General features: G+C 44.8%; 1 protein-coding gene across 4 annotated transcripts in view; it reads right to left on the reverse strand.

The window, feature by feature from the left end:
• The window catches only part of DBN1 (drebrin 1), a 96,123-nt gene that overhangs the window by 16,857 nt on the left and 51,553 nt on the right, over positions 1 to 27,713 (reverse strand). For all 4 annotated transcript variants that reach the window (XM_086949174.1, XM_086949173.1, XM_086949172.1 and 1 more), the window contains 5 exons: positions 19,566 to 19,622; positions 14,175 to 14,292; positions 9,404 to 9,538; positions 4,627 to 5,405; positions 3,698 to 3,797 (listed from right to left, as the gene is read on the reverse strand). In XM_086949174.1, coding sequence (XP_086805300.1) covers positions 3,698 to 3,797; positions 4,627 to 5,405; positions 9,404 to 9,538; positions 14,175 to 14,292; positions 19,566 to 19,622 — 1,189 coding nt within the window. The remainder of the gene's footprint in view (positions 1 to 3,697; positions 3,798 to 4,626; positions 5,406 to 9,403; positions 9,539 to 14,174; positions 14,293 to 19,565; positions 19,623 to 27,713) is intronic.

Here is a 27,713-nt window from a genome sequence, read left to right on the forward strand (position 1 = left end):
CTCTACTGGTAATTCAATTTCTCACGGGTCCCCCCCCCTTGAGGCAGTACCTCTTCCTCTGGCCCTGCCTTGAAAGAACTCTCTTGGTGTAGTGAGGTACTGCCACTGCCCTGGCTGGTCCACTCTGTGTATCAATCTGTGACAAAGAATAGACGAAGGGTGGTGATTTGTGCCCATTCCCTTGTGGGTGCTCTCTTTCTTGGTGTGACACCTCTCTAGAATGGACATCTGAATTGAAAGAAGACCATCACCTCTACAGTCATGTTCTCCTTCTTCATTCTTTGCAGTGATTTGTCCACTGATTTTCCAAAGAGGCTCTCCCTTGTAATTGGCATGTTTATCAGAGATTCCATATCTTGCATTGAGCCAGAAACTCTCAGCCAGGCATACCTTCTTAAGGTGGTGTCCGAGAACAGCAGTCTCCTGGCTGTGTCAGCTGTGTCTAATGCTGATTTTGGGTATGTATTGGAGATGGTTTTGCCACCTTGAACCAGTTCCTTCGCCCTCTTATTGTACTGCTCTGGGAGGTATTGAGCAGCGTGTTTGAGTTTGTGACAACCCATTAAGTGCCTGCTGACCTTTCCGTCTTGCATCCCACCATTTCTAGTCATTTACTTTCTAAATCATGGCAGCAGGTGTGTTTGAGTCTTCTGCATACTGTGGGAACTATAATGGATGTTAGTGGGATCCTGGGAAGAGTCACCATGTTCTACGACACCTGGGAACATAGCAAGGAACTGATTCTTTTTTTGTGAGGGAGGCAGCATCTTCAAGAGGAATCATGATTCCATCTGGTCTTCCTTCAAGTCAACTCCATATCTGCCAGCTGCTCTTTTGAATGGGGCATTGTACACTACCATGTCATTGGGATGCAGGGGTTGGGGTGAGCATTGAGGAAGGAATAAGTATTTAATTCTTCCTCTGAGCAAAACAGTGTCTAGATCCTACCACCCCTCCTCTGTTTCCAGTCCTAGGAATGTCTCTTTTGCAAACTGGCCCTTTTCCGTTTCTCCTTCATGCACATACATTTCCTCCTCTTGTTCCTCTTCGGGCTTTGGTATGGGTAGATGTACCAGCTTAGTTTGCTTTTTTTCCCTGGCTTTCTCTCTTTGTGGATTCAAACTGAATTGAAAGTCTTTAAATTAGTTGTCAAATACCTTTGTCCTTTTCATCAGGTTCTCCAATTCGGCCTCGAGGAGGTGTTTCTTTTGACATAAATGGTCTTTGTTTGGTCATTGTTATGGCACAGCCTTTTTTGCTGCTGAAGTTTCCTTCTCATAAGACTCCTTGCTCATCTTGTGCTCCCAAAATGCTTTTGGAGTCAAGGCTAGTTCTAAGGGTTTACCTCAAAACAGATTCTTTCGACTCCGACCCTTGGGGTTCTTTATGCTTGAGCTTCCCCTTCTTCGCCCATGTTTTATGCATTGGGGTGGCCATTAAGGATTTTGAGTTAGAGGATCTCGGGTGCACTGCACCCCTACTGTACTACCTGGCACTATCATGTGAAACTTTTCTTTGAGGTCCTCTACGGTACCTTCTTCTACTCAATCTTGAAGACCTACTAAGCGATGGAGACGTCCCCTTGTGCCCATGTTCTCATCACACGATTGCCCCAGGTCTTAGAGCAATGCATGTTTGAACCGAGACTGTGCCATTGCATAGTGTACCAACCTCTGCTTTTCCCTTATCTTCAGGGTCTTCGGTCGAAATTCAGCATATGTCAAACCCCTTTGAGCTGTGATCCTTTGGCAGACAAAGGTAGTACACCTTGTGGTTGTCTTTCTGGTTGAACTTGTGGCGGCACTTTGGGAAATATCCGAAGTGGTATGCGCCATACCTGTTGTTCATGCTACGACCCACACGGATGAGGTCATTGTGTGGAAATTTTCCAGCTTCAGTGTTCTTGTGTGCTTTCCTGGTCTCCCTTCACATACATCAACAAAAAAATGTTTTTTAATCCCGATTCTCCGATGCCTTCATCAATGACACTATTTTGTTCTCTTCAGCTCCAGAGCTCTCTCGGTTGTGCTTCCAGACTCAAAACAGAGAAAAGAATCTAAAGATGATGACCATGCAAATGGGCTTCCAGGTTATGTCTGACATTACGCAAGAAGGACATCGCACCAAACGGTCACCGACACAAAGATACCCACAAAAAAAGAGAGAGAAAGAGACAGAACTCAATGAGACAATTTTGGACCCACCCACTCAATGACGAAATAATGCACAGATTTTGATTCCAGAAAAGATTTACGCTGCAAAACCCTCTTACAGGTTTATTAAAGGCCTCAGGAAAGCTGTGGAATTAGACGGGTTAGTGTATTGAGACAGAATGATGCTCTTGACAAGGCAATGTCACCATGAGGCACCAGCAGTGCAACTTTATTTTAAAAGTTCCTGCACTACAAAGTTCCTTATGAAAACGGCATATTGGTGTGGTGCAAATGCGTCTCTCTTCAATCACCATTAATCTGCGCTTTAGTATTCATCTCAATTGCAACAAATTAAATGGTAGGCAGAAGGTGCCCAGGCACAACTGCAAAGATTACATTTTGAATGAAAGTGTCAAAGAAAATGGGTTTGGAATATACTATGCATGCATGGTTATTCTAGAGGATGATAGCCGGCAAGCCGGGAGAATATTGCCATCCTACACTGAATGATGACATGGTATTGAAGTGGGGATTCACATTTTGAGATTTGATCAGTATGTAACATTTGACAATGCTGACTACTATGTTGCTATGTGTCGAGGACCACTAAAGATATATATATATTTTTTTAGGTGTCAAAGATAATGGGTGGTATGCATCCATCACCAGCATGTAGTGGTAATGTGGTGGGACCAGTAGCTAGAAGTCGAAGTGGGATTTGCAGCCACACAATAACCAAGGTAGGCACATATAAATTAAGTTCTTCAATACGGTTTTCCCCCCAAAAACTGTTCTCAACCACATGTGGAGTCAATAATCATAGGGACCAGAGGCAACCCTTTCAAATCCAGGCCACCGTGTAGGTAGTATGTTTACTGACTATTTCCACAGTTATTTATCTCTCCTAACTATTGTGTGGGAACATTGTGCGTTTGTAAGATGTTAAATCAAGGAAGGGGACAGCCAAGTAGCAGGCCTGCCATCCTCCCATCACAATAGTTTCTTTTTGTAAAACTAACCTTTCCACTACTCTATACCTTCTCAGATAAAAATCACTCGGCACAGACACCCATTACAGAGGCTCAGTCAACCACCATGTCTAGACATGTGACATATATAAAGAATGTCCTAAATGATAACCTTGGGTTCATATAAGATGACATCCTGTTTTGCAGCAATCCAAGAGACATGCAAGGTAAAAACCTGAGCAAGAGAAATATGTCCGTGTTCGTCTGGGCATCCAATGAAGCAATGGGTTTCCTGGGTTTGCAACATGGCTGCCCGCTCTTTTGTCTAAGGCTTTCATGAATAACTCTCTTCCAGGCAACGTATGGACACTTCAGACAGCCAGCGTCACCTGACCAAACACCCAACTCATACCACCTGGATTACATTCCTGAGCTCCTAAAAGTCATAAACAAAACACCAGAAGGCAGCTCCAGTCTAGTAGGCCCAACCCAGCCCATCAGCAGGCAGGCTTCCAGCTACCAACCCCGGCCAATATGTAGGACTTTGCAAAATGTGCATGGTTGCCTATGTCTTACCTGGAGGCTTGTTGTAAAATACTGGAGGGGCCTTAGCAGATAGTTCGTCTGACTGTGCAAACTCATCATCTTGCGATTGGCTGAAGTAGCCTTCACTGACCTGAAAAAAGTAAAGAGAATGCTTTAGTGGTTACAGCTTCTACAAAAGGGAAAGTGGTCCTACCGCTGAACCCTCCCTTCCATCCAGCCCCTCAAGTGTGGGACAAAGAACTGCTGTGAGGACCACAAAGACAGTCCCGGCAAGTGTCAGACAGAGGGATCTATGGAAGGGTGAAAAGAATTGAGACACTACATCTACAAGGAATCAAAGTGGACACTGCAATGTAACGGAGGTAGGACCAGCCTCACCCACCCAGAGTAGGAGAGATACAGCTCCGGGGTACAGAGACAGTGCAACCAGCCTGGGTTAGCTTGTGTTACAGTTCAGTGGACTCATGACTTAGTTGTTTGGGCTGGGCTGTTTCTACTGGAGAAGGACCAAAGATGATTTGGTTGTTAGTCCTGGCCTGTAGTAGCGCTGTCAGCAAAAAAGGGGGACTGGAGTGAAGCCTAGTGATCGAGATTAATTTAAGCATTCAATCCATCTCTTTTTGTTTTTCTGAGAGAGACACACCCTGAGGTCAAATGATGTGGTCAGAACTGGGACCAGTGCTCAGACCTGGGACCAGTGCTCACTGGGCCAAAGACCTCAACATGCTCATTCAGGAGGCCCAGAAAGGCAAACAACGGTCTGGGGTCGCTTAGGTTCCCAATTTAAGAGAGGTAGGGTTGCTTATAGTTGGTATCTGTAATCGCAGGGTGAGCAAAAAAACTATGGACTGGAACTCTGCCCTGAGCCATTACCGTTAGTCTACAATAATGCAAGTATTTCACCCATCACTTTTATGTTTTCCATTAGTGACGTGCACTGGTACCAAGGGGTTGCTCACCGTAGCCCCTTCCTTCTGTGGGGTTTCGCCATTGGTCATCATGTGAGATTCTTCTAACTCCACCAACACCACAGGTATTTCATGGGAGCTGGAGGCTTCCTGCAAAGCATGTTGGTAACTGAGTGTCATCTGATGTGGCCCCTCAATGTCGATGATACTCTGAGGGTCGTCCTCGGGCTCCAAGTCACAGAAGGTGGCTGGCGGTTCAGGCAGCTCATCAAAGTTCAGGAGGTTATCATCCATCCCACCCGCCAGGCTGTCTAGGGCTGTCATCTGCATGGGCTCCCCTGTGGTCAAGGGTACTGGGACTTCCTCTACCCCTCTGCCGGTCTCCTGCTCTGTCGGGCAGGGTGCTGCCCAGGCACTGGTCTCCTGCTCTCCTGGGCAAGGCGCTGCCCAGCCACCAGCTTCATCACTTTGCCAAAGATCTAGAAGGTTCTGGCTGTTGTCTACAGCAGTGGGACCACCATCAGTGTTTGCGGTGTCCCCAAGGTCCATGATGCTCTCGGCCTCCTCAGGAAGGGGGGCTGCTGGAAAGGCCTCAGACTCTTTGGTTTCCATGAACTCCAGGTTATCCACCTGCACCAAACCATCAGTAGGAGCCCAAGACACCTGTGGGTCAGGCAGATGGGCCGGGTGAGGAGGTGGACACTCGTCTACAAGCTTGGACTCCTGCGGCATCTGTCCAAAGGGGTTCCATGGATCTTCTGTCACTGGGACACTTGCGGGCATCACCCCCTCTTGGCCTGCATCTGCATTGAAATCTGCAATCAGGGAACCTGCAGGTGTTGGGAAAAAATGAAAGGTATAGTTAGTCTGTGGAGAAACAATTTACAATTTCCATCTTGGGTAATCAATGAACTGCCTGGTACTTAGTACTCTCCATTTACTCCTCCAGCACAAATTCTTTATTGCCACCTCCACATTCATCATTTCTACGAATAGATGAGCAGTACTGTTTACCAAAGGACTGATGCCATGAAAATTAAGCACTATTTATTGATATCTTAGTATGCAAGTTCTTGTCAATCAATATTCTAGTCAACCGTCCATTCATCTGCATTAAATCACACCTTCCTTTTTCCTCTGGCTTCCAATGTGAAAGTGCCACAACGGGAAAGCAAAGTGCCCCTGGGATCTTGTGCAGACAAGTATTGAAATATCCCAGCAGGTAGTAAGCCCACCCCTCACCATTTAGTCCCATAATAATATGTATTTCTGTTTCTAAAGACAATACCTTGGTGCCTCCTTCTCTGAATTTGAAGCCCTCGCCCACAACAGACACAAGGAGTTGAGGAGAGGACATAAGAGTTAGATCGGGGGGGAAGACCCTTTGAGAGGTGACTTACTCACGGCTCTTACCCCAAGAAAGTGACTCATTAGCCATACCTCCATGGCAAAGTATGTATCCAATAGTTCAGATTGGGAGGATAACTCAAGCTGTATATTGGAACCTAAAATGCCACATTTTGTAAAGAGCTTTACCGTACCACCCCAGTCCTAAACGTGTTTTGGTCAGTTTCCTGGATGTGTTTTTCATCATCCATTAAAGTTTCTCCCGATCTGTCAAGATAAGCTAGAGTCCGCTCTCAGTGATCTCTGAAATTAGGAGAGTTAAGCATTTCTCTGCATTCATTATTGTGTAGTCACACTGTACGGGTTGTAGGTTTTGTGTTTCACTCCAGGACCTTTGAAAAAAACCTTGCGATTGAGGAGTCTGAAACATCTGCAGTTTTGTTTATCACATGTTTAAATTTTCCTTAATCTATTTTCTAGTCATTCCCCAAACTTGAACTGATTAAAACGAAAAATCACCAAACAACATATCTCTGTTAAAAGAAATTTCTTAAACCATTCTTTTAATTACTATTGCTAAACGTAAACATTCTTCTCATTTCTCAGATCAGAGGCTACCAAACTTAGCAAAAAAGACACTGAGCGACCACAGTGGACAAAGTCTCTCCTTAAAAAAAAAAAAAAAAATCTGCTGACACAGTTGAACTTCATACCATCCATCCAGGATCACCTTCCATTTTTATCAGTCCATTTGGAGTTGTGTTATGAAACCAACAGAAGCAGGTTATCAATAAAAAATATCATGCATGATCTCCAGTCTGGATTAAGAGCTGGGTGTAACAACAAAATACTAGTTCTGCAAATCATCAGCAATACCTTACGCACCATTGACATTGGTGACTCTTGCATTTAGATTCTCCTAGATCTATAGGTGCCTTTTTGTTACTGTCAATCACTGCATCGTATTACAATCTTTAAGAGTCTGCATGGGTATCGAAGACAAGGTCTTGAGCTGGGTTGAAACCCACTTCACTTAGTGATCACAATAGATGAAGGTAAATCCCCCAAGAGTCTATTCTAGCACCCGTTTTCTTCACTTACCATCTTGAACTACAAGAAGACATCATTAAGGACTCTAGTATATTACATCACCAATAGATGGATGATAACATGGTCTCCACCAGTGATATCTCCAATTTAGTTAAGATTCCAGACAAAATCCATCACTTACAATTCTACCCCAACAAAACAGATACTCTCCTTGGTTGGATGTTATGAATACCTTGAAACGTGCAAAGTCATCACTGAAGGCATTACCTCATTCTATGAAGTCACCCACCCATTTTAAAAAGATGCCAAGAAAAGACAATTACCAGCCGATGCTCACCTGTGGTATAAAACCTCTGCTACTGGAACAAAACCTAAAGAAAGTTGTTCAAGCCATGCTCCTCTAAAAGCAGACTATAGTAACATCATTCTTATTACTATTCCTAAAACTCACCTGATCTCCTCTTAAGAAAGGCACATCACTGTGAAAGAACGCTCCAACCAAATCACTCCAATACCTATAGCCCGGGCAGCTCTCCATTCAGTGAACATTATTAAATAGCACACACTTACGTGCCTACCGCATAAACCTCTTCAGTCTTATTCTTCTCACCGACAGGCAAGATTTGAGGATTTGTGGCAACAGTGTTACATATTTTCTCATTAAAATACACAGGGGACTAATACGCATCCTGGTCCTCTCTTCTGGCTTCAATGCAGACAATGTTCCGTTTTTGCTGAGCCTAGTCTGGCCCATCCAGCCAGGTCCCACACCGACAATTTCTGGTTGCCTAAAAAAGCATTAGTGTATTGTTCGATTCCCATCTCTCCTTTGAGCTCCAGATGCAAAAGATATGGTTGGCCTACTTCTCCAAATTCCAGCTCCAGTGTAAAGTCCAACCACTTTTATCGGTCCAATGGAAAAGCAGAAGTGATTGGGGCTTGATGTGTTTTCCAACTAGTCTAAGGGAATGCCCTGTTCTTAGGAGTGCAGGAGGCCAGGATTTAAATACTGCAAACAATGAAGAATATGGTGATCAGACCGGTCAGTGCCGACTGCATATACAATCATGTTTCAGAGGCCAGATGTTTCCGCGCTCACTTCCAACGAAGCAGAGGATCAATTATAAGGTACTTCGAATAATCAATCGAGCTTACCGGACAACTGAACTCCCTTTCCTGTCGGACTTTATCGGCAGCGAATGTCCAAGCTAGACTTCTGCAGGCCTATTAACAAGGCCCATCTCAGAATTCTGGATCTGAAATGGATTTGATGCAGACATAGAATTTTTAGGGTACTGGAGTAATGATTGTGAAACTATTTACTATTCATTTTGGCTTATATTATCAAATCCGACTTCTTAGGAAGGAATTGTTTGTTTTGTTGATTTCTCTATTTGTTGGTCTCCATGAGGTTTCTGGTTTTATGCGGTTTTCCTTACACGTTGTTTTTAAGTCGCAGGGTGCCACAATACCTCTTCTTGTCAAAATGCACTGCATTGAAATATGACCAAATCTGGGATTCGTTTCAGAGTTTTGTGAATAGCAATCTCAGACGATGGAGGCCAGGTCGATATCAATCTGATATAGTTAGGAAATCTGACCTTTTTATGGAACATGATCCGAGACATACTGTAAAAAGTAAGCAATATTATGCAAACTCTTGCACTCAGAGACATCTTCTCTACTCGCTTCAAGTTTTTTTTTAACTAATGACTTAAAAATGCATCTGTAACCTATATTAATCTTACTGTGAAATGGGCTTCAAAGGATATACTAATGCCTCACCTATCCTGCCCATTTGATTTCCTGAATAGAAAATAACGTTGCTCAAATTTTTTTTTTTAAGTTGCAATAAAAAAGAATATTAAAGCGTTCAAAACTCTTAACAAAAAACATTGTGTTAATCACTCTAAAGGTTTTCTCCCAAAATCAAAAACTACTTACCCCCTCTTTTATCAAAAGCATTCCCTCCACCACAAAAGAACTATAATAACTTATTTTTAACCAGCGCTTACCTAACTTTGGCCCAAACACTACGTTCAGGAAACTATTTTTTTTCATTTTCTTTCAGAACTCCATGGAAATGTATGTATTTTCATCTTCTCTACTTTGGGTGCTGCTGCCAACCTTCCAATCCTATTCGGCCCCCCAATTCCTGTATTGCTTCCATTAGCTCACCCCAAACACCTTTTATTTCTGGTTTTCCCCAGCAACTGAGTTGCCCCTGCCCGGCCTTCAAAGGAGGGTATTGGCTTTGCTAATGCCAGTTTAACAGGGCAAGGAAGCAGTGATTGGTTTGAAGAGTGCCTCTGCCTTGTCACACATCAAAGTGGGAGCCCATTAGTAGACTTTACAGTGGTTTTGAACAGGACCAGTAACACAAAGCATCTAGCACATGTCCCATAGTCGCCCCACCTCTTGAATTACTCACCTTTGGGAGTTGGGTAGGGAGTGTCTGGAGGCCCCTCACTGTCGTCACAGATGGGGGTGCTGGAGGAAGGGCTGGAGTCGGGTGGACTGGTGGCTGAGGAGCCCGGTGTCCTTTGGACAACATCGGAATGACTGCCTGAAAAATTAGAGAACATTGAGTCAGATGGAACCCAGTGGGTGTAAGGTGTCGGGCAGAGTGATAAATACCAAGGGGTTACCTCTAAATTATCAAATAGAGTGATCGCTGAATGATAGGACTCATAATGGAAAGATCGGTAGGTGAAGAAAACTAATCCAAAAGAAGAGGTTAATGGGGAAACACCAGGGGCTGTACAAAGCCGGAAGTGGAGGAAAAGAGGCATTCACAGGGCAATGGAAGGGCAGAGGAAGCCACCAAGTAACTAAATTAATTGGATCAAAGGGCCAATGAAAGACGTCTTGGGAGACGGTGGCAGAAACACAGGAACCAACATGTCACAGGGGTTTATTGTTAACAGCAGCATAACTGTAAAGTCACGAGAGTGAGAGCTTTATCAGAGGAAAGATTAGACAAACTGGGTTTAAAATAGGGATGCATGGGACCATTCAGTACCTGGTCAACCAGACTTTTCAATGAGTATAGCTGTGGTGAAGTAGGAAGCTCCTAATGAAAAGAAGTACAGTACTCACCATGGAATTGGGATTACCGGGGGAGTGCAGTCTGGTAATGGAGCAGTGGTGAACAGCCATCACCAAGCAACTGAAGTGAGGGATTCCTGGATGTCACTTTTAAACTGTGGGATTCACAGATGGTGTCAGTGGGAAACAGGAATTACCAGAAGGTGGGGAAGGTCAATTAGCGGAGTGTAGAGGACATGAGGATTCTGGAAGTGGGGTTGCACAGTAAGGATTGGGGCCTGGGATGCACCGCGATGGCAAGGAACCAGTTAGAAATTGGGATAGGATTGAAAGCACTAGTCGATATAGGGTTGAACATGTAAAGTACGACAGAGGCAGGGAAGGGAGTGTGTGGATGTGGAGGTGGTGGCTGTTGAGCAGAGCTGTTGAAATTGAATGAGATTTGTGACTTCTCTTACTCGTCCTGGATAAAAATCAAAGGCCCTGGAGCACATACTCCCCACATGCATGTTAAATACCTTTGTTGAACATACAGTTTGCACACTTTCGAGAACCATCCAACTCCTTGAAAGTCATGATATTTCCTGGTTGTATCCCTGTACCTAGACCAAGCTCCTCCCCATTGACGCTCTGAATGTTAGACCCGGTCTCCTGACCTTTCTTGAGGATCCTACCCCAGTGATGGCCCCTGTGAGCTTGCATCACGTTCCCGTCCCAGCGTCACATCTTAAGGTGACTGAAGTACAGTTGATTTCATCCCATCTTTTACATAGGAGGAACCAAACAAAGAAGTTATCTTTGTACTCAAAGTCCACCCAATGGGGCATTACAAGACTTCAGAAACCGTTGTGTTCCTGGGCCTGTCTGAATAGATATTTCCATGTACTTTTTGGCCCTCGGTTTATGTGACCATCATGAATTTAGACTAGGAGAGGCCAATGCATGTCGCCAGGGCTGGATCCATGAAAATTCTTTAGGAAACCCACTGACTTTATATGAATTCCAACCAGATTAAATGTTTCAAAGCAAGTCTGGAGACAAACGGATGGGCTCAACTCGCTCTGCACCCCTCCTCCAGCTCCTCCTTTTCATCGGCCTGGGAGTCTGAGATATGGAACCATGGAAGTAACACCTCTAGATCTAGAAGCTCTAATGAGGAGTAGGACGCTAGAGATATATAACTGTGGACTACGAAAATCTCCGGGGCTTTCTTCACAAACACTGAACTACTGTTGTACCCCAAGAGTACGAATGGTTAACGGTTTTGTTTGGCTCTTGTTTCCATTCCATTTAGATTTGTGCTGGCTGGTAAGTGACCCTCAGATTGTAAGGCATAAGCCAGGAATCAGCAACTAAGAAATGCAAAGTCAATGGACAAATCTAGAAAGTGTGTGTTAGTCTGGTAGAATTAATTTGACATACGGAATAGAAAGTTATGAATGTGTGCGTGCAATGGTTAGCCTCAAGAAATATCTTGAAGTTATGCTGCATGGGGTATTTCAAACCCTGGAACATATTATAAAATCAATAAAACTTGTTAAAAAAAATATCATAAATATATATCAGGCCTATTTCCAGAAAAGCTTACATATAGTCCTCGCAGACATAGGCTGGACACCTGTGACCTGGAGCATCTTTAAGTGAGAATGTAATCTCTTCAATGATCTTGTTCCTGGGTGACACCTTTATCCAGCATTCCATATTGCTGACTGCCCTGCTGTAAGAGGGGTTGGTCAGTCTAATCCAGTTTACTTCATGATCCTTTCTGCTGCTGTCTTTTGACCCTCTAGCCTCCTCTTCTGCTATTCCAGGAAAGGTTGACTTCTTACTTGGGTGTTTGTTTTCAAAGGCCAACTAGCCCGCAACCCTAGCTAGCAAATCTGTTACCTAGGTAAACCTAGCATTTCCAAAACTACTCGTGTAAACTCTATTCTAATGCGCCCTCTCCAACACCTTTGCTACATTATGCAGTCACACTGTCTCTCATCCACCACCAAGTGATGACCTCTGCATGCTCGCCTGGTGCTAACCTGTTGGACTCGCTCTCTAATAGGACCAGGGGCGTCCTTAGGCATGTGCAAGCTTTGCACCTGCACAGGGCCGCCAAACCCCAGGGGCCGCCACGCCAATGTATATCCTTAATATTATAATCCTCTGAGGATGGATACATATTTGCGTGGCGGCTCCTGGCAGGGATTTGGCGGCCTCCGGCTCTGTTCCACTTCCAACCATCCTGACCCCCCACCTTCACTGGCCTCCGCGCCTGCGTTCCACCGGGGGCCCCCTACCTACGCTCCCTGCCCAGAGCCGCCCCGGATAGGACAGTACCTAGCAACAACAGAACCATCTTTGAAAAGCAAACAATCACTATCAGCACACCCAATTACTTCACCAATACCATTAAGAGGCACTAAGAGACAGGAGCTGCTCCCACATTTCAAAAAGGTGAACAGCCTTCCAAAACAATTCTCAGAACTAGTACTGTCCAGAAGGTGCTCAAGATCACACTCAGATATGTTCTCTGTACAAACTATAAGAGTGTGGCGACAGTTTTATTAGTTGCTGAGCATCTCCCTCACTTGATGACGGTCTCTCCCATGGGAAATTCTTTTTAGCTTTCAGACTAGCCTATGTTACCCCCATTGTTGAAGAAGACCCAAGTTGGCACCTCTGATATCTCCAACTTTCACCCGTCCAATCTCCAATAGAAATAACGCACTACTTATAGACAGCTACTCTGGTGTAGGTCTATTTACTCAATTGTCACATACCACGGCCTTCTAAGGTCATGGAATGAACAGTGAATCACACCTACTCAATTGCAGAACATGAGGACTGTCTGGACCTGGCACAGGCAGGGTCTGCACACTCAGATAAACTGGATAAGGGATAACTGGCATACGGGACGGATGTACGTTGTTACAACGCATGCTTTTACCACGCATGCCTTTACAACGCAGGTTTTTCAACGCAAGTCGTTACAATGACTTGCGTTGGGGGGTGCTGGATAGTGAATAGTTTAATTTACTATTACAACTCCAGTCCCGGTGGATAGTAGGGAAGGTGTTGGATAGTAAATTAAACTTACCTATCCTATAGCGCCCCCAGCGCAATTCGTTGTAATGACTTGCGTTGAAAAACCTGTGTTGTAAAGTCACTGCGTGGTAAAAGTTGCGTCGTAAAGGATGTTTCCCATACGGGATAGCTTCAGGTATGAGGAGGACATGAGCCGATCAATAGCGCTGATTTTATTGGACGTGTTGGTCATAAAAGTGTATAAATATAATGAGTATATAAATTGCAGCTATCTACTGAATCCCCAAGACAATTGTTCTCAGAGTGCTCATGTTTTATGATGAATGGGTGGCAACCAATGGTTTAATAATAACCCAACTAAAACTAAAATAATGTTGGGAGGAGACTGTGTGGACATGTGGCCCATAACTTTGAACCCAATATGTGCCTCTTGATCCAAACTTGCTCGGATGCTGAAGAATCTTGGAGGTCTTTTTGTTGACAACCTATACATGGGACCACAGTTGACTTGGGTGGTTCAAGGCTTCTTTCAGCTTAAACCCTCAAAGAGAACATTCCCACATCTTGCTCCTGCCTACAAGGACTGAGCTGCTATGTGCTTGGTAACCGGTCACGGGACTACTCTTGCTGCACTTATCTGGGGATTCCAGGATATCTTATCAATAGATAAGAGACACTTTGTCACTCTGCAGCACATTTATTGCTCAGTTTCCCATGCTCAGGCTGCAACACGCCAGCTTGTGAAAAACTGCATCTGCTCACAGTCGTTTAACACATGGATTTCAAGACACTTTGCACAACAAACCGAGAAAACTATCACAAAGAGCCAAAGAGAAATTCCAAGATTGCTCTCCACTTAGATCATGAGGGACATCATCTTGTTTTATTCTTCTTGCAACAAGCCGAAGGGATAAGAGGGCAGGCGACAACTCGCCGTAGTAGCCAGACATTAGAAACTATAAACCACATTGAACTCTGAAAACAGGTAAAAATACAGCTATTTATTGCACCATGGCTATTGTAGGAACAGGTCTAATCTTGGAGCCAAGAAGCAACTCACAGTGACAGATGCATTCGATAACAAGCGCATAACATAACACAACCATAACTCTACTCACTCGGTCTGTGGTGCACAACAGGAACGGGTGTGTCCGAGCCGGTGGAAGCCACTCTCTCCTGCTGCTTAAAGAACTCCAGGGGGTTCTCTGTCCGCTGAGCAATGATGGCTGCCGCCTCCTGCCAAGGGGAACAGAGGACAGGCAGAAAGAAGGGGGGGAAGGGACATGGGGGGGGGGGGAATGTTAGGGGGCGGAGAGGGTTAGACAAAGGAGAAACAATGAGAGCCATATTAAGCAAGTTGAAAATAGGCGAGGGAGAGAGAATGCAGAAAGTGAGAAAGAGGAGTACAACGAGAGAGCAAAAGGCAAAAAATTAGGACGAATGGAGAGCACAAAGAATGAAAGGAGACAGAGAACGAAATAGAGAGAGGGTAGGAGAGGGAATGAGAAATGGGGAAGGTGGGGGGAAGGAGACAGAACATGACCGCACAATGTTAATATCGATCGAGAAATAAAATCATAAAATACCAAGTAATAAACTAACAATGGGGAGGAGCCTTCATGTGGCACACAATTTGTGTCATTCACTAAGCGTGACTGAGTGTCTCAGGTGTTACTAAAAATACATGCCAATAGACCCGATTCAGGCAGGAGACTCCAGATTCCTCAAGCGAAAAAATATATTTATTTTGGTTGTCTCCTTTCTGAAATTGCCTCTGCTCCAATAGAAGTCAATGGGTGAAATACATTCTCCCATTTTTTGTTTACATCTCCCACTTTTCTCTTCTAAAATGTTGGCATGTGTGCTAGAACTATAGAATCAGAGAGAATAGCATTTTAAGATTTGTTACAGATCCCGAACATGCCATTCTTATATCAAAATCAGTTCATTTTGTAAATTGTAGATTTCATATTTACTAAAATCCCCCAGGTCAATCCGAATCACTGATTTAGCAGTGCCCCTCAGTGGTGTATCTAAAAAAGCGTTCTTCACTGATCCCAACAATTGGACTCCTGGCCCACAGATCTAGTGCCCTGAAGTCTGACCCACTGTTCTCAGGCTACTGAGACCGAAGGGACCCAGGGGGGAGCAAAAGGCGAAGCCAGTCTTCCTCTAGGGAAATTCGTCAGATGGATGAGGCCAAGACAGGGGATAGGTAGGGACAGGGGAAGGGGGGGGGAGTAAAGGAGAGGTATTTAAGAGGTCAGGAAGGGCGTGGGCAGCCTCTTACGGACACATTATCACCACTGGGTGGAGCGAGATAAAAGAACTACCCAAATACACCAACATTTGGGGGAGTGGTGGGGGACTGTTTCAACAGCAAATGCAATTGTAGGACAGGTTGTAGGGATGTCGGCTGCATTTGGGAGGGTGAGGGGAGCATAGATGAAGGAAGACGGTGGGAAGGATTCTTGGAACAGGACAAGAAGGCTTCAATGGAGGATGTTTGGTAGGGGAGGAGAGAGATTGGGGAATGGAAGGAGGTCAGTGAGTCAGAGGGGAAAGAATGAGGCAGGGTATGGGGTCAAAGCTTGGTGCGAGGTGAGAATTGTTGGGTGAAGAAGGGGATGACGTATCAAGATGTTTGAAGCTATGTTAATGATGTTTTGAGGTTGACTGTTTTTGCAACCGTGTACTAGTAAAAATCGCATTTGCGCTTCATGGTGGTATGGCATATGATTATTTCACGACTGTAATTGACCAGCATTCTTAGCACTTTACACTGACATTTAGCTTGTTTCCAAACATTCCTAATTATAGCAGCTAAGGAACATTAATATCCGCATCAGGGAAGTGGAGATTTTGGAAGCACTGTGAAATTAGTCCGATGAGGTAAACTGGGATCACATTTTATACCTCCAGATTCCTTATCAGAAAAATTAAGTAACAAATCTCTTGCCTGCAACGGTAATTTTGCAGCTTGGTCTCTCTGTGCATAATGCTGCCATCTAGTGACAGTGCTCCGAACGACTCCTTATTTATGTCAAGGTTTTGTATTGTGGGCGTCGCAACAGGCATGTCAAAAATGATTTACCAGCATGTTTATTTGAAACCTACACCCTGGGCATGATCTTAAAAGTTTTTGTTCTCAAAAACATTTTAAAAAATGATCGTCATCCTGGTCTATTAAAAGAATCCAAGTTAGTTGCAAAATCAGTTTTATAGAGAAAGACCAATAGGGCGATCTGAAAAGATCCAGTACCTCAGAACGGGTAGGCCATTGCCCACCCCAAGGATCATTGGTTTCCACCCAAGCCAAGTGCTCACATATCAACCGAGACGGACAAGGAAGACGCCATCTTGTATGTGGTGACTGTGTCCACAATTTGCACAAGTCAGTCAATCAATCAGGGAATTATTAAGCGCACTACTCACCTGTGAGGGTGTCAAGGCACTCTGGAAGGGGAAAGGGGAGGGTAGCAGCTCAGGTCAGTCAAAGAGCCAGTTCTTGAGGGTCTTCCTGAAGATGTGTAGAAGAGGGCATGTCTTATGTCAACCGGGAGCTTGTACCAGGTCTTGGCAGCGATGTAGGAGAAGACTTTTCCACCAGATCAGGCTCTGCATATGCGCAGGGTTTCAGCGAGGGTGATGTCGGCGGATCAGAGGTTTCTCTTGGGTACGTCGAAGTGTATACTTTCGTTGAGGTATTGGGGTCCGGTGTTGAGGTGGCATTTGTAGGCGTGGGTGAGTATATTGAAGGTTATTCTCTCCTCGACTGGGAGCCAGTGGAGGTCTTGAAGGTGTTGGGAGATGTGTTCTTGTCGAGGGATGCCGAGGACGAGTCTGGCTGAGGTGTTCTGTACTGTCTGGAGTTTGCGGAGCAGGGACTTGTTGATTCTGGCATAGAGGGTGTTTCCGTAGTCCAGTCTGCTGATTATGAGTGCATTGGTGACGGTCTTTCTTGATTCGGGAGGGATCCATTTGAAGGTCTTGTCAAGGATGCGAAGGGTGTTGAAGCAGGTGGAGGAGACGGTGTTGACTTGTCGGGTCATGGGGAGGGAGGAGTACAGTACGATGCTGAGGTTCTGGTCGTGGTCTGTGGGGGTGTGTGGGATGCCGAGGGCGGTGGGCCACCAGGTGTTGTCCCATGAGGAGGGTGAGGGTCTGAGGACAAGGACCGCTGCCTTTTCCGAGTTGAGCTTCAAGCAGCTGCTGCTCATCCAGGATGCAACATCCTTCATTCCTTTCTGGAAGCTGAGTCGGGTGGTGGCAGGATCCTGGTGAGGTAGAGGATGAGTTTGGTGTCATCGGTGTAGGAGACTATGTTTAGTCCGTGCTGTCCGACGATGGCTGCTAGGGGGCCATGTAGATGTCGAAGAGCGTCGGGCTGAGAGATGATCCTTGAGGTACTCCGTAGTTGATCTCGAAGGGGAAGAGTGGCAGTCTGATTCTTTGGGTTCTGTCGGTGAGGAAGGAGCGGAGCCATTTGAGGGTGTTTCCCTGTAAGCCTGCGTCGTGGAGTCTGGCAGTGAGAGTGCGGTGGTAAACGATGTTGAAAGCTGCGGAGAGGTCGAGTAGGATCAGGGACGAGGTATGTCCTTGGTCGAAGAGGGTGCGGATGTCATCCTTTGCGGTGAGTAGGGCGGTCTCAGCGCTGTGGTTGCAGCGGAATCTGGACTGGGAGGGGTCGCGGGTGGACTTCTCTTCAAAGAAATTCAATAGTTGGGTGTAGACGGTCTTCTCTGTGACTTTGGTCGCGAAGGGGAGGAGGGAGATGGGTCGGTAGTTCTTAAGGTCCAAAGGCTCTGTCAGTCGCCATATTTGACATACAGAAAAACCAGTGAATTTCCCTAGAAGTAAAACCCCATCCTATGAAACCTCCACTACAGGGACTTCCTAAACGTTGTGATTTTGACGAAGTTAACGTGGAACTGTAGAACAGTCCCACAATCTACTCTCCTGGTTTGGCAATAATCATTATCCACAATGGTGGTCAGATACCATAAAAACATTTGTTGTGACTATTTTACTAGATTCGGCTCTGCAGTTTCCTCCATCCACCCTAAAAGCCACCCTTAAGTAAAGGATCCCTTTTCCCTCTATCAATATAATCCATTCTGTTTAATTAATCTATCTGAGAAGTCTATCTTCTTTTATGTTCACATTACACACATTTTCTCCCGATTCTTCGTACTTGACGAAATCTTGACCTGTCCTCATACTTCCAAGGCCAGCGAGCTATTTGGTGCTCTGGAAAAGCCTCTTCGCTATGCTGGAAAAATACTCTTCTTTTCTTTGAGAACTGGGCCTAATGTATCAGACTTTCTTCACTCCAAGGTCAAACATCTTATTTCATTCTTTTGAGAGAGTGATCAATATTCTATTCACCATAGCGTCTCCCAGCACTGACAGATTCAAGGCACTTTACATTTAGAAGGCACTAACTTTCGTTCTAATTGCCAGTCTCTGCTGAAAATCTTCAGTCCCTACTGTTGTCTAATAATACAAATGTATGGGCTTGTTTTGTCTTTTTCACAAATTCTCCCACCTTGTTCTGCAATTGTGTCCCCTTATCTATATTGATTTCTACCCTGTCAGTCAGTTACTCCATAGATTACTGTCCTAAAGAGGTGTTCGGAGTTCTGCACAGTTATCCTGCCCTATGTGTAGACTTGTTGCGGATGCTGGGGTCTCCGGAGCTGAGGGGTAAGCCTCAGAATTCTTTTACACACCAGTGAATCACACCTACACATTCTGTATCTTTTTTTTCTTTCTTTTTTAATATGGCCGGGTCCTTGCTTTTAAAGTAGAAGGGGAGAGACAGAGTGAGGGACACAGAGAGAGAGACAGAGAGAGAGAGAGAGAGAAAGAAAGAAAGAGAGAGAGAGAGAGGAGCAAGGGAGGAACAGGCAGCAGGCAGAAACAGAGATAATGTGTCAATGCATGACAAAAAATATTAAATAAAATGAGAGGATGAGAAAATGAGGCAGAAGGAAGCACAGCAAGACAGTAAGAACGAGAATAGATAAGAAGAGATATACTGACAGACGAGAGGATGAGAGACAAGGAGAGAGAGTAACAGTCTTACAGACAGGCCAAGAAAGAGGAAGAGAGGCATGGGGAGAGAGTTACAGAGCAGCTGAGGAAGTACATCAAGAAAAGAGTTACAGACAGGACGAAAACAAGAGAAATAGAGGGAGAGTGTTACAGACATGCCGAGAAAGTGAGAGATGAAGCAATAGAGATAGCGAGAGATAGAAACCAATGGTAGAGGGGAGTGAGGGACAGAGAGTGGGAGACAGAGAGGGAAAGAAAGTGCATTTGTTTCTAGGAACTGCTGCTTGGACTGTTGTGATGATTTTAATGTAGGAAGGTGGCCCCGGGGGCGTTGCTCTCACACTGAGCAATGCATTAAGCATGAGACAAATATATTTAGATGAGACCTGCTTCTGGGGGATGCGAGTGGATAGAACAGGACACATGATCACAGACTTCATGCGAAAACGTACCTCCACCTCAGATTCTGTCCTCTTCAGTTGAGTGTCCTCCTCCTCATCCGGCTCCGCCTGCAACAAAAAAAGAAATTAAACAAAACATGCCAATCAGCTGAAACCCAACAAAGCAAAAAAAGAGATAGACAAATATATTAGGAGAAATCCCCTAGAGAGATTTTTTTGACGCTATTTGGACAAGCACTCATCCAAAATACATTTTCAGCATTCTATCTTTCATATTAATACTAGCGTCTAAAAAGCGGAAAACACAACTGACTTTTGCACTGCAATCTGTATTATAGACAGGTAAGCGGTGCTGCCCTCTGCTGGATGATCCAAAGCAACGTCGTCATTATTGAGGGAATAAAGTAAACTTGTGGACCTCATCAGGGACTCTACATTTATCATGTTCGAAGGAAATATGCTCTCCCCTTCTAGCTTCTCCATCCCCTGGAGATTGAATATCGAAATATTGACAGCACAAATATCATGGCACCAGAAATATGTGTCAAAAATATCAAGAAGGTAAGTGCAAGACTACAGTCTCCAAAGTATAACATCTAGGAGTGATCTTTGATTCGAATTGACCTTTAAAGAGCAGACTAATCAGCTGATCTCTTCTTGCTTTGATCGTTGGTAATACTAAAAAAAGGTGTTACCAACCATCGGGAAATCCCCCACTGAATCCACAACAGAAATTTCCCCAGAATTCAGAGTAAGAAACCCGGGGGATGCACCTAAACCATCACTAGCCGTAGGGGATTCTCTATCAGAGATCACCAGTCCTAAATCAACTCCCTCCTCCCTGCATTTACTTCCTCTACTTATTACCTTTCCCAGACTAGTAGTTTAATTTACCATGTGCCGATCCACGGTAGAACCTTTAGAAACATACCCCAGTCAGTCCACCCCCTCCAGTCCAGAAAGTGTGTCATAACGATTAGACAGGGGAGGGCATATCTCTTGCCAGCATTCAGTGTTTGTTCTACTAGATTGCTTTTCTAGCCAATTCAGTGGGTTGGTTGTCAGGCAGGGGGATGTACGTGCGTAGAAAAAGTTCAAGTCAAGAGTTTGAATTCCTCCCTCCCCTCCAGTACCTGTCCCATGACATATGAACCTTACCACCCTAGGGTCCCTGAAATTCACGATTATGCAATCTCCCACTTTGTCCTTCGATCTACAACCCAACAAACTCACCCTTCTTACATATAGGATCTCTGCATTGGTGAAATCTGGGAGAGGTCTGTTCCTGTTTAGCCAATAAATAACCTTATTCTTCAACTCTCTATGGGTTTCCAGTTTGTCATCTCGAATCCGAGGAACACCTGCCATTATTACCGTGTAGGGTACAGACTCAGGGGGTAGATCAATACAGGGGTGCTGCTTTTTCCCACCCTCTTTACCTGATACATTATTCCCTTTGGTAGGTATCTCCCCAGCCTGTTCGGGGATTGCTAACTGTTTTCCAACGACCCTACCATTCGCTTTTACACCCTCTCTACCATGATGAGTTGTCTTACTTATTACTATGCAGCTCTCAGGACAAGGTGGATTATGTTGTTTATTTGCACTGCTTACAACTTCTTGGGGGGTATTGTTAGTGAAGCTCTTGAGACCAGGGTCCTCTTTAAGATGTACTAGGGGGCCTGGACCCTGTATGCTCTCCACTGCTTTTTCCAGCAAACTGGAGTTCGCCGTTACGACTTTTTCTAATTTCCCCAAGTTCTCATTAATTAATTTTATTCTTTCTAGTATTGGTAGCATCAGGGATTTTACTAGCTGCTTGCTCTATTTGTTCCAAGAGGCCATCATTGGTTTGTTTGGCAGCAGGTAAACTAGATGGTTGCGTGGAATTCGGAGTACTTTTATCAATGGAGAGGGTGAGGGATTGCTCATAAGTACGTAGGGAGGGTGTTACCCTAGTGGTTTTTGTAACTTTTGCACATCTACCCTTTTGGGAACCACCCCCACGCTTTCTTTTGCCAGTAATTTGTTGAGTTTTAGTGCTTTTCCTAAGTTTCAACTCAGTGGTTGCATTGGTACTGGCCAAAATGGGTGTGGATGGCAAATTTAGTTCTACCCGCCTGGTTCCTATAGATGGTATGCTAACATTGGTTGTATTCAGTGAAGTACAGACAACAGATCCATCAGACCCTACCGATCCTATGCTATTTCTTGGACCGAGATCACCATTGGCTTGATGGATAAGAGACTGCTCAGGTGTAACAGCAGACCAAATGGTGCCCAATGATGATCATTTGGCAAACAAGGGGTCTAGAGATAGTCTTTTTTCGGTTAACGCTATCTCATGCTCTAGTACAACTGCAGCCCTGGTAATGAACTGGTTGAGAGATCCGGTCACTGACCCCCCAATAGTACTAGGCATAGCCTTTCTTCCTTTCCCTGAGCGAAGCGCCATTTTGCTAAGTACTCTAGGGGAAAATATTATAAATAATTAAGGGCCTGATGTAGGTGTCAAAATACCGGTCGGAAACGGCTGAAAATACCGATTTTCGGCCGTTTCCAACCGGTATTTTGACATTGGTATGTAGGGCATTGAAAATCCTACAGATTCAGTAATTTTACCGAATCAGTAAAATTACCGATTCTGTAAATTTACCGATCGGTTAAATTACCGAATCTGTATTATCCTATGTAGGTAGCACTTCTAACAGTGCCACAGGGCCTTTAGAATTCGTTATTTACCATGTAATACAATTGCATGGTAAATAACGAATTCTTGTGTACATGCACATCTGTGCATGTACACCTGTGCCATGTGACACACATACATGCGTGTACCACATGGCACACAAGCCAGAAACAGGGGTGTAACAGGGTGTCAAAGTGACACCCTGTGCCCCTTGGCAATTCGGTATTTTTACCGATTCGGTAAATACCGAATCGGTATTTGCTATTGAATCCTATGGGCTTCATGGCCCATAGGATTCAATAGCAAATACCGATTCGGTATATACCGAATCTTAACCATTCGGTAAAAAATACTGAATTATTACCTACATCAGATTTACCGATTCTAAAATACTGAATCGGTAAAATTCGGTATTTTAGAATCGGTAAATCTAATTTACCTACATCTAGCCCTAAGAGGTTAAAAAGCGGTTAATTAAATAGTATTCCAGATCTACAATGAAACATATTAAGAGTCATAAATTTTGTATAAATCAAAGGTTATTAAAGCTCAAGGTCTCACTTTGTAGATCTCAAAATAAGGGGGGGGGGTAGCCCTGCACGGCCTCAATCGGCCTCGGACGGCCTCAGACGGCCCCGACCTTGTCCCAGGCTTCTCCCAGGGCGTGCCCGCACGCGTTCCGCGCAGCGGAGGCCCGGGCTAATAATTTACAATCAGTTAGGGGGCGGGAAGAGTGACACAGCTGCACAGGGTTACGGGGCTGCTGGTCTTCGCAGTCCCGTCCCGTCGCACCTCACACCGCACCAAAGTTCAGAGTCCAGGGGCAGCTTCAGCCGGGAGTTTTCTTAAAAAGAAGGTAAAATCCAGGAGTCGCCAAAGTCAATGACAGCTACTGCGAGCGGCTCCCGTGGAGCAGGGGCCGCGAGTAGTAATGTAGTGGCAGGAGCAATCAGGTAGGGGGCGGGAAGAGTGACACAGCTGCACAGGGTTACGGGGCTGCTGGTCCTCGCAGTCCCGTCCCGTCGCACCTCACGCCGCACCAAATTTCAGAGTCCAGGGGCAGCTTTAGCCAGGAGTTTTCTTAAAAAGAAGGTAAAATCTAGGATTCGCCAAAGTCAATGACCGACGGCACCCGGTGTTACCTTTCATCCCCTCTGAATTACAGACAACGGTGGCGGTCCATAGTGTGCTCTCACAATTAGACTACTTATTTGGGCATGCAACAAGGTCTGATAATAAAGATTCAGAGACTGCAAAATGCTGCTGCTTGACTCTTGAAAAACCTGAAGAAAAATGAATCGGTTGCTAAGGTGCACAAGGAGCTACAGTGGTTGTCGATCAAGAGCAGAGTTGCTTTCAAATCACTTGGTATGGCACATAAAGCCCTGCATGAAACGGGCCCACCCTATCGGAGGGAAAAAATGTCATGGTACACCCCCAGAAGACGTCTGTGATCTACCTATGCTAAGGCCATGGTAGTCCCAAAGATTTGTAAAGCCACCCGGAGAGGCAGAAGCTTTGTGCATGGTACAGTCATTCTCTGGAACCAAATGCCATTACACTTAAGATCGCAAGCAAACATTATCACCTTTAGAAAGTAAGTAAAAATGTGGCTTTTTGCGTTACCAGTCTAACAACTCCTTTATTGATTTGGATCTTTTACGATAGATGGAAGTGCAGACATCAGCGCCAAGACACCTTAGGGTACATTTCACGCTTTAGAAATTTATATCAAATCATATAGGTATGTACACATTGCTTAACTCCACATCTAAGTACCTTGAATATACACATATTGTCAAGGAATATATATGTGGAGCAAAGTAAATCTATTCTTACCTATATAAACTCATCTCAATATTTTTGACCTCGATAGTTTTGACATAGTTTAGTACCACAATATTTTGCACTCAATATTAAGGTGGAAACCTCCTGGGGTAGTCGGATGCATCGCATCGAAGTTAATGTAAACACTGCCAAAAATGTTTTGTTGTTAAATGAGGTTTCCTTTTGTAGCATGGCTACAACTCCTCGTCAGGGGTAGTAAGCGCTATATAAATACAATACTATATGCAGATAACAGCAAGTGCTAATCTATAGGGTGCAGAGTTTGATATGCAAAATAGTCTTAAATAAGGTAATATAATGTTGCTAATCAATTTATAAATGTTTCAGTTGAATGCCAAGTGGAGACCGTGTAAATACAGATAATTTCACATGTAAGCGGCTTATGCTAAGGTGGTCCCGTTAACGGCAAGGGGTTATTTGATGCTAACCTTAAAGAAGACTTTGGGCCTTATTTAGAGTTTTTTGGACTTGGGCTCTGTTACAAACTTGGTGGGTATCCCTTCAGTCATGTCACAAGTGCCATTGACAATAATATAATGCATGTGTGATGTGTACTCTGCCCGTCAAACTCTACATACGCCCTTTTGTCTGTAACGGAAAGTCTGTAGGCCACACACAGATGGTGCACGCTCAGGATTGTACTCCTTCTCTCTGTGGGGACTGTATTATCCCCTTCAGGTATTTTACAGTTGTAGATTCCTTCCAAGCAATGTACTGGCTTTGGGAATAGGATAACCAATAGCAGTGGCGCTGGAAGAAGGGATGCGGCAGGTGCTGAAGCACCCCTCGAATCCGTGCCACAGTTTAAAAGACGGAAAACCATTATCTTTGACAATGCAGAGCACCACAAGTTAACTGACTGAATGGTTTCAAAGCACCACCCTGGGAGCTAAACTGACTGATATACAAGGAGGTTGCTCTTATCAAATTGGTTTGAAAGATCCGTTTCTTTTTCCTTTCTATTGGATCCGCATCAGTGACCCTTCAGACCACATGAGAATTTCAGGAAAAGATGTAGGTTAGTTAAATTACTCCCTGTTCGCTTTCTTTGCAGTTGGTAATTTTAAATTGAAACTGGAACAGCTTGCACACCTTGTCCTGGGCTCAGAGGTCAGATTAACAATTTTTTCTGAGAAAATGACTGTATTTGTTCATCCTTTGAGATCCAGGAAGACCCAGGACCTCAATAAGATTTCATGTAAAATCTTCAGTATTCGTTTTATCTGTCATTGTCCTTCTGTCTGCTCTCGTAATTATTTAGGCTTGGTTTAGACAATCACTAAAATACTTTTAAAGTGATAGCTTCTTGTGTCTGATGCTGTAAATTGATATTTCATGAAGGAACAACCATGGACTCAGCTGATTTTCCAAATTTTCTCCGCCATGACATACAGTTGATAGCTGTGATGCTAAAATGACGGTCACCCTAACCGGAGGGAAGTACTCTTGTTGATTAAAAAAGTAGCTTGGCTAGCCTGCACCTTCTCTTGACCGCCCAGTGACTAGCTGATTTCTTTCTGCATTCTTGTTGCATATATTGGGCAATATGCCTCCAGCTCGCGGCGGGACTTGGGCAGAAAGTTAGCGAAAATAGACTAACTACTTGATAAAGTTAGACAAAATATAAGCATATTGGATTAAAACATAGCAGACACTTAACATTAGACTGCTACAACTACATGTCATATGAGTATCTGCTATGTGGGATCATGCTATGTCTGACAATTTTATCTTGAGAAATGGAGACCCAGCCTTCTAAGGCAAACCACGAAACTACAGGGCCAAGCTGGCAAAGCATTGTACACTGTGATCTAAACACCAGTCAGTAAACTAAACATTTTTTCATCGGGGAGAGTTTCTTAATAAACACTGACATCTTTTGAAGAAAATGTTGTTTTAAAAATGAACTACATATGTGCTTCTGGATTTCTGGTTAGTAAGGCTAACATTTTTCATCAAAATGCAGTCAATTATGTTGAAAAGCTTATTAAGGGAAAATGCCTCCGGGAGGGGCATAACCCACTGAAAGGAGCTGCAAGGGGCAGTCTGCGAGGAGACAGAATATAGTGGTTTTGGTGGGCAGCAATAGTATGAGAAGAAATGGAAAATACTCTGTAACAGAGAATGACAGACACTGCACCCATTAACTCATGTCGCAACCATCTGCTTTACACAAGCACATATACTTCTGCGGAGTACGCATAGCATTCATTGGAAGAAGTGCAAGTGATTTGGTACAACATTCTGGTGTCAGCTATCAAACACCAAGAACATGCATGCAAGACTCACTGAAGCTGAAGCTATAATATAAATGAGGAAATGCCCATTGACACTACTGATGACTCTTCTCCAGAAGCCAAATCTGCCTCTGGTTTAAATGAAAGTCACTGAAACCTTTGGAAAGTTACCCCTGAACCACCGAAAGTGCTGTGATGCCATACCAATGACAGACTGAGCACTATACAAATGTCTAGAACAAACTCAGATTGAACAAATGATATCCTGGGGCATACAGTAGCAGGAATAATGAACTCACACATTGGAAGGTGCTCTCGTATGTGATAATGAAGAAAAAGGTGGCTCTGCAAGATAAAATATTTGCCTAGGATGACATAATGAGACCAGTTAATGGGTCAAGTATATTACAGTTAGGTCGAGTAGATTATTAAAGTTAATAGACCTGCAGGTCTAGTAACATATTTTAATTTTTCGAGGCCTGTTTACAATCCAACAGCACAAACCTTTTTCTGGGTGAAATATTGAAATTTTTAGTAACTGTATAAACCAAAATGTAATGTATCCATATTTTCCTATAAATAGCACTTTTGTTTGCATCTGGATATAACAAGCAGCCCCCCCCCTCCTCTGTAAGGTACCCACACAGTTTCCGACAAAAGTCGGTTTCACCGCTTGTTAGATACCTAATCTACATCATTCTTTAAGTAGAACATACACCAGGACTTAAGCTTGTAATGTAAGAAAGCAGAACAGCCCAGGGGGGCGCTAGAGGGCGCCGGACAAGATGGCCGCACTTGCGTGAGGCTCTGTCCAGACCTGACAAAATTCGCTAATTTATCCTTGCATTTCCGTGCCTGCAGCCTGTAAAGACGCCGAGAGCACCCCACTAACATCGGGGGTCGGCGGAGACGTTTCTACCTGGTGTCTGCTGTGGCTGTTTGAGCCTCCGGGAGCCGGGTCGCCCTGCGCCGCGATCGCGCCGGTGCGATCTAGCGACCTCGTGGGGGAGCCTCCCGCTGCTGCCCGGCTAGAGGATACCGCTGCCTCCTGATCGTGCTGTCCCTGGGGTGCGGAGTCGGCAGCCTGCGGAGGGGAGACGGAGGACGAGCTGAGCGGCGGAGAACCACCGGCGCTGCTGCGGAGCGACCTGACCCGACCTGCCGGCGCTGGTGAGTGGGGCGGGGCTCTACGCAAGCCCGGGGCTGCGGAGGTGGCGCCGGGCATGACTGGGCCGCGCCGCGCGACCTAGGGCTGGCGGGGGAGGGGCGGAGGTACTCTGGTGAGCGGTGCTGCAGTGCAGACGGCCCTGGGAGTAAGCTTGATGCCACGGGCGGAGGCGGCGGAGAGGCCCATGTGATATCGGGGCCGTTGGGACCCTGGGCTGCATTGAGACACTGGTGACCTGCGGTGCGTCCGCCATTACG

This window comes from Lissotriton vulgaris, unplaced genomic scaffold, assembly GCF_964263255.1.
Source record: "Lissotriton vulgaris unplaced genomic scaffold, aLisVul1.2 SCAFFOLD_2213, whole genome shotgun sequence".
Lineage (NCBI taxonomy): Eukaryota > Metazoa > Chordata > Amphibia > Caudata > Salamandridae > Lissotriton > Lissotriton vulgaris.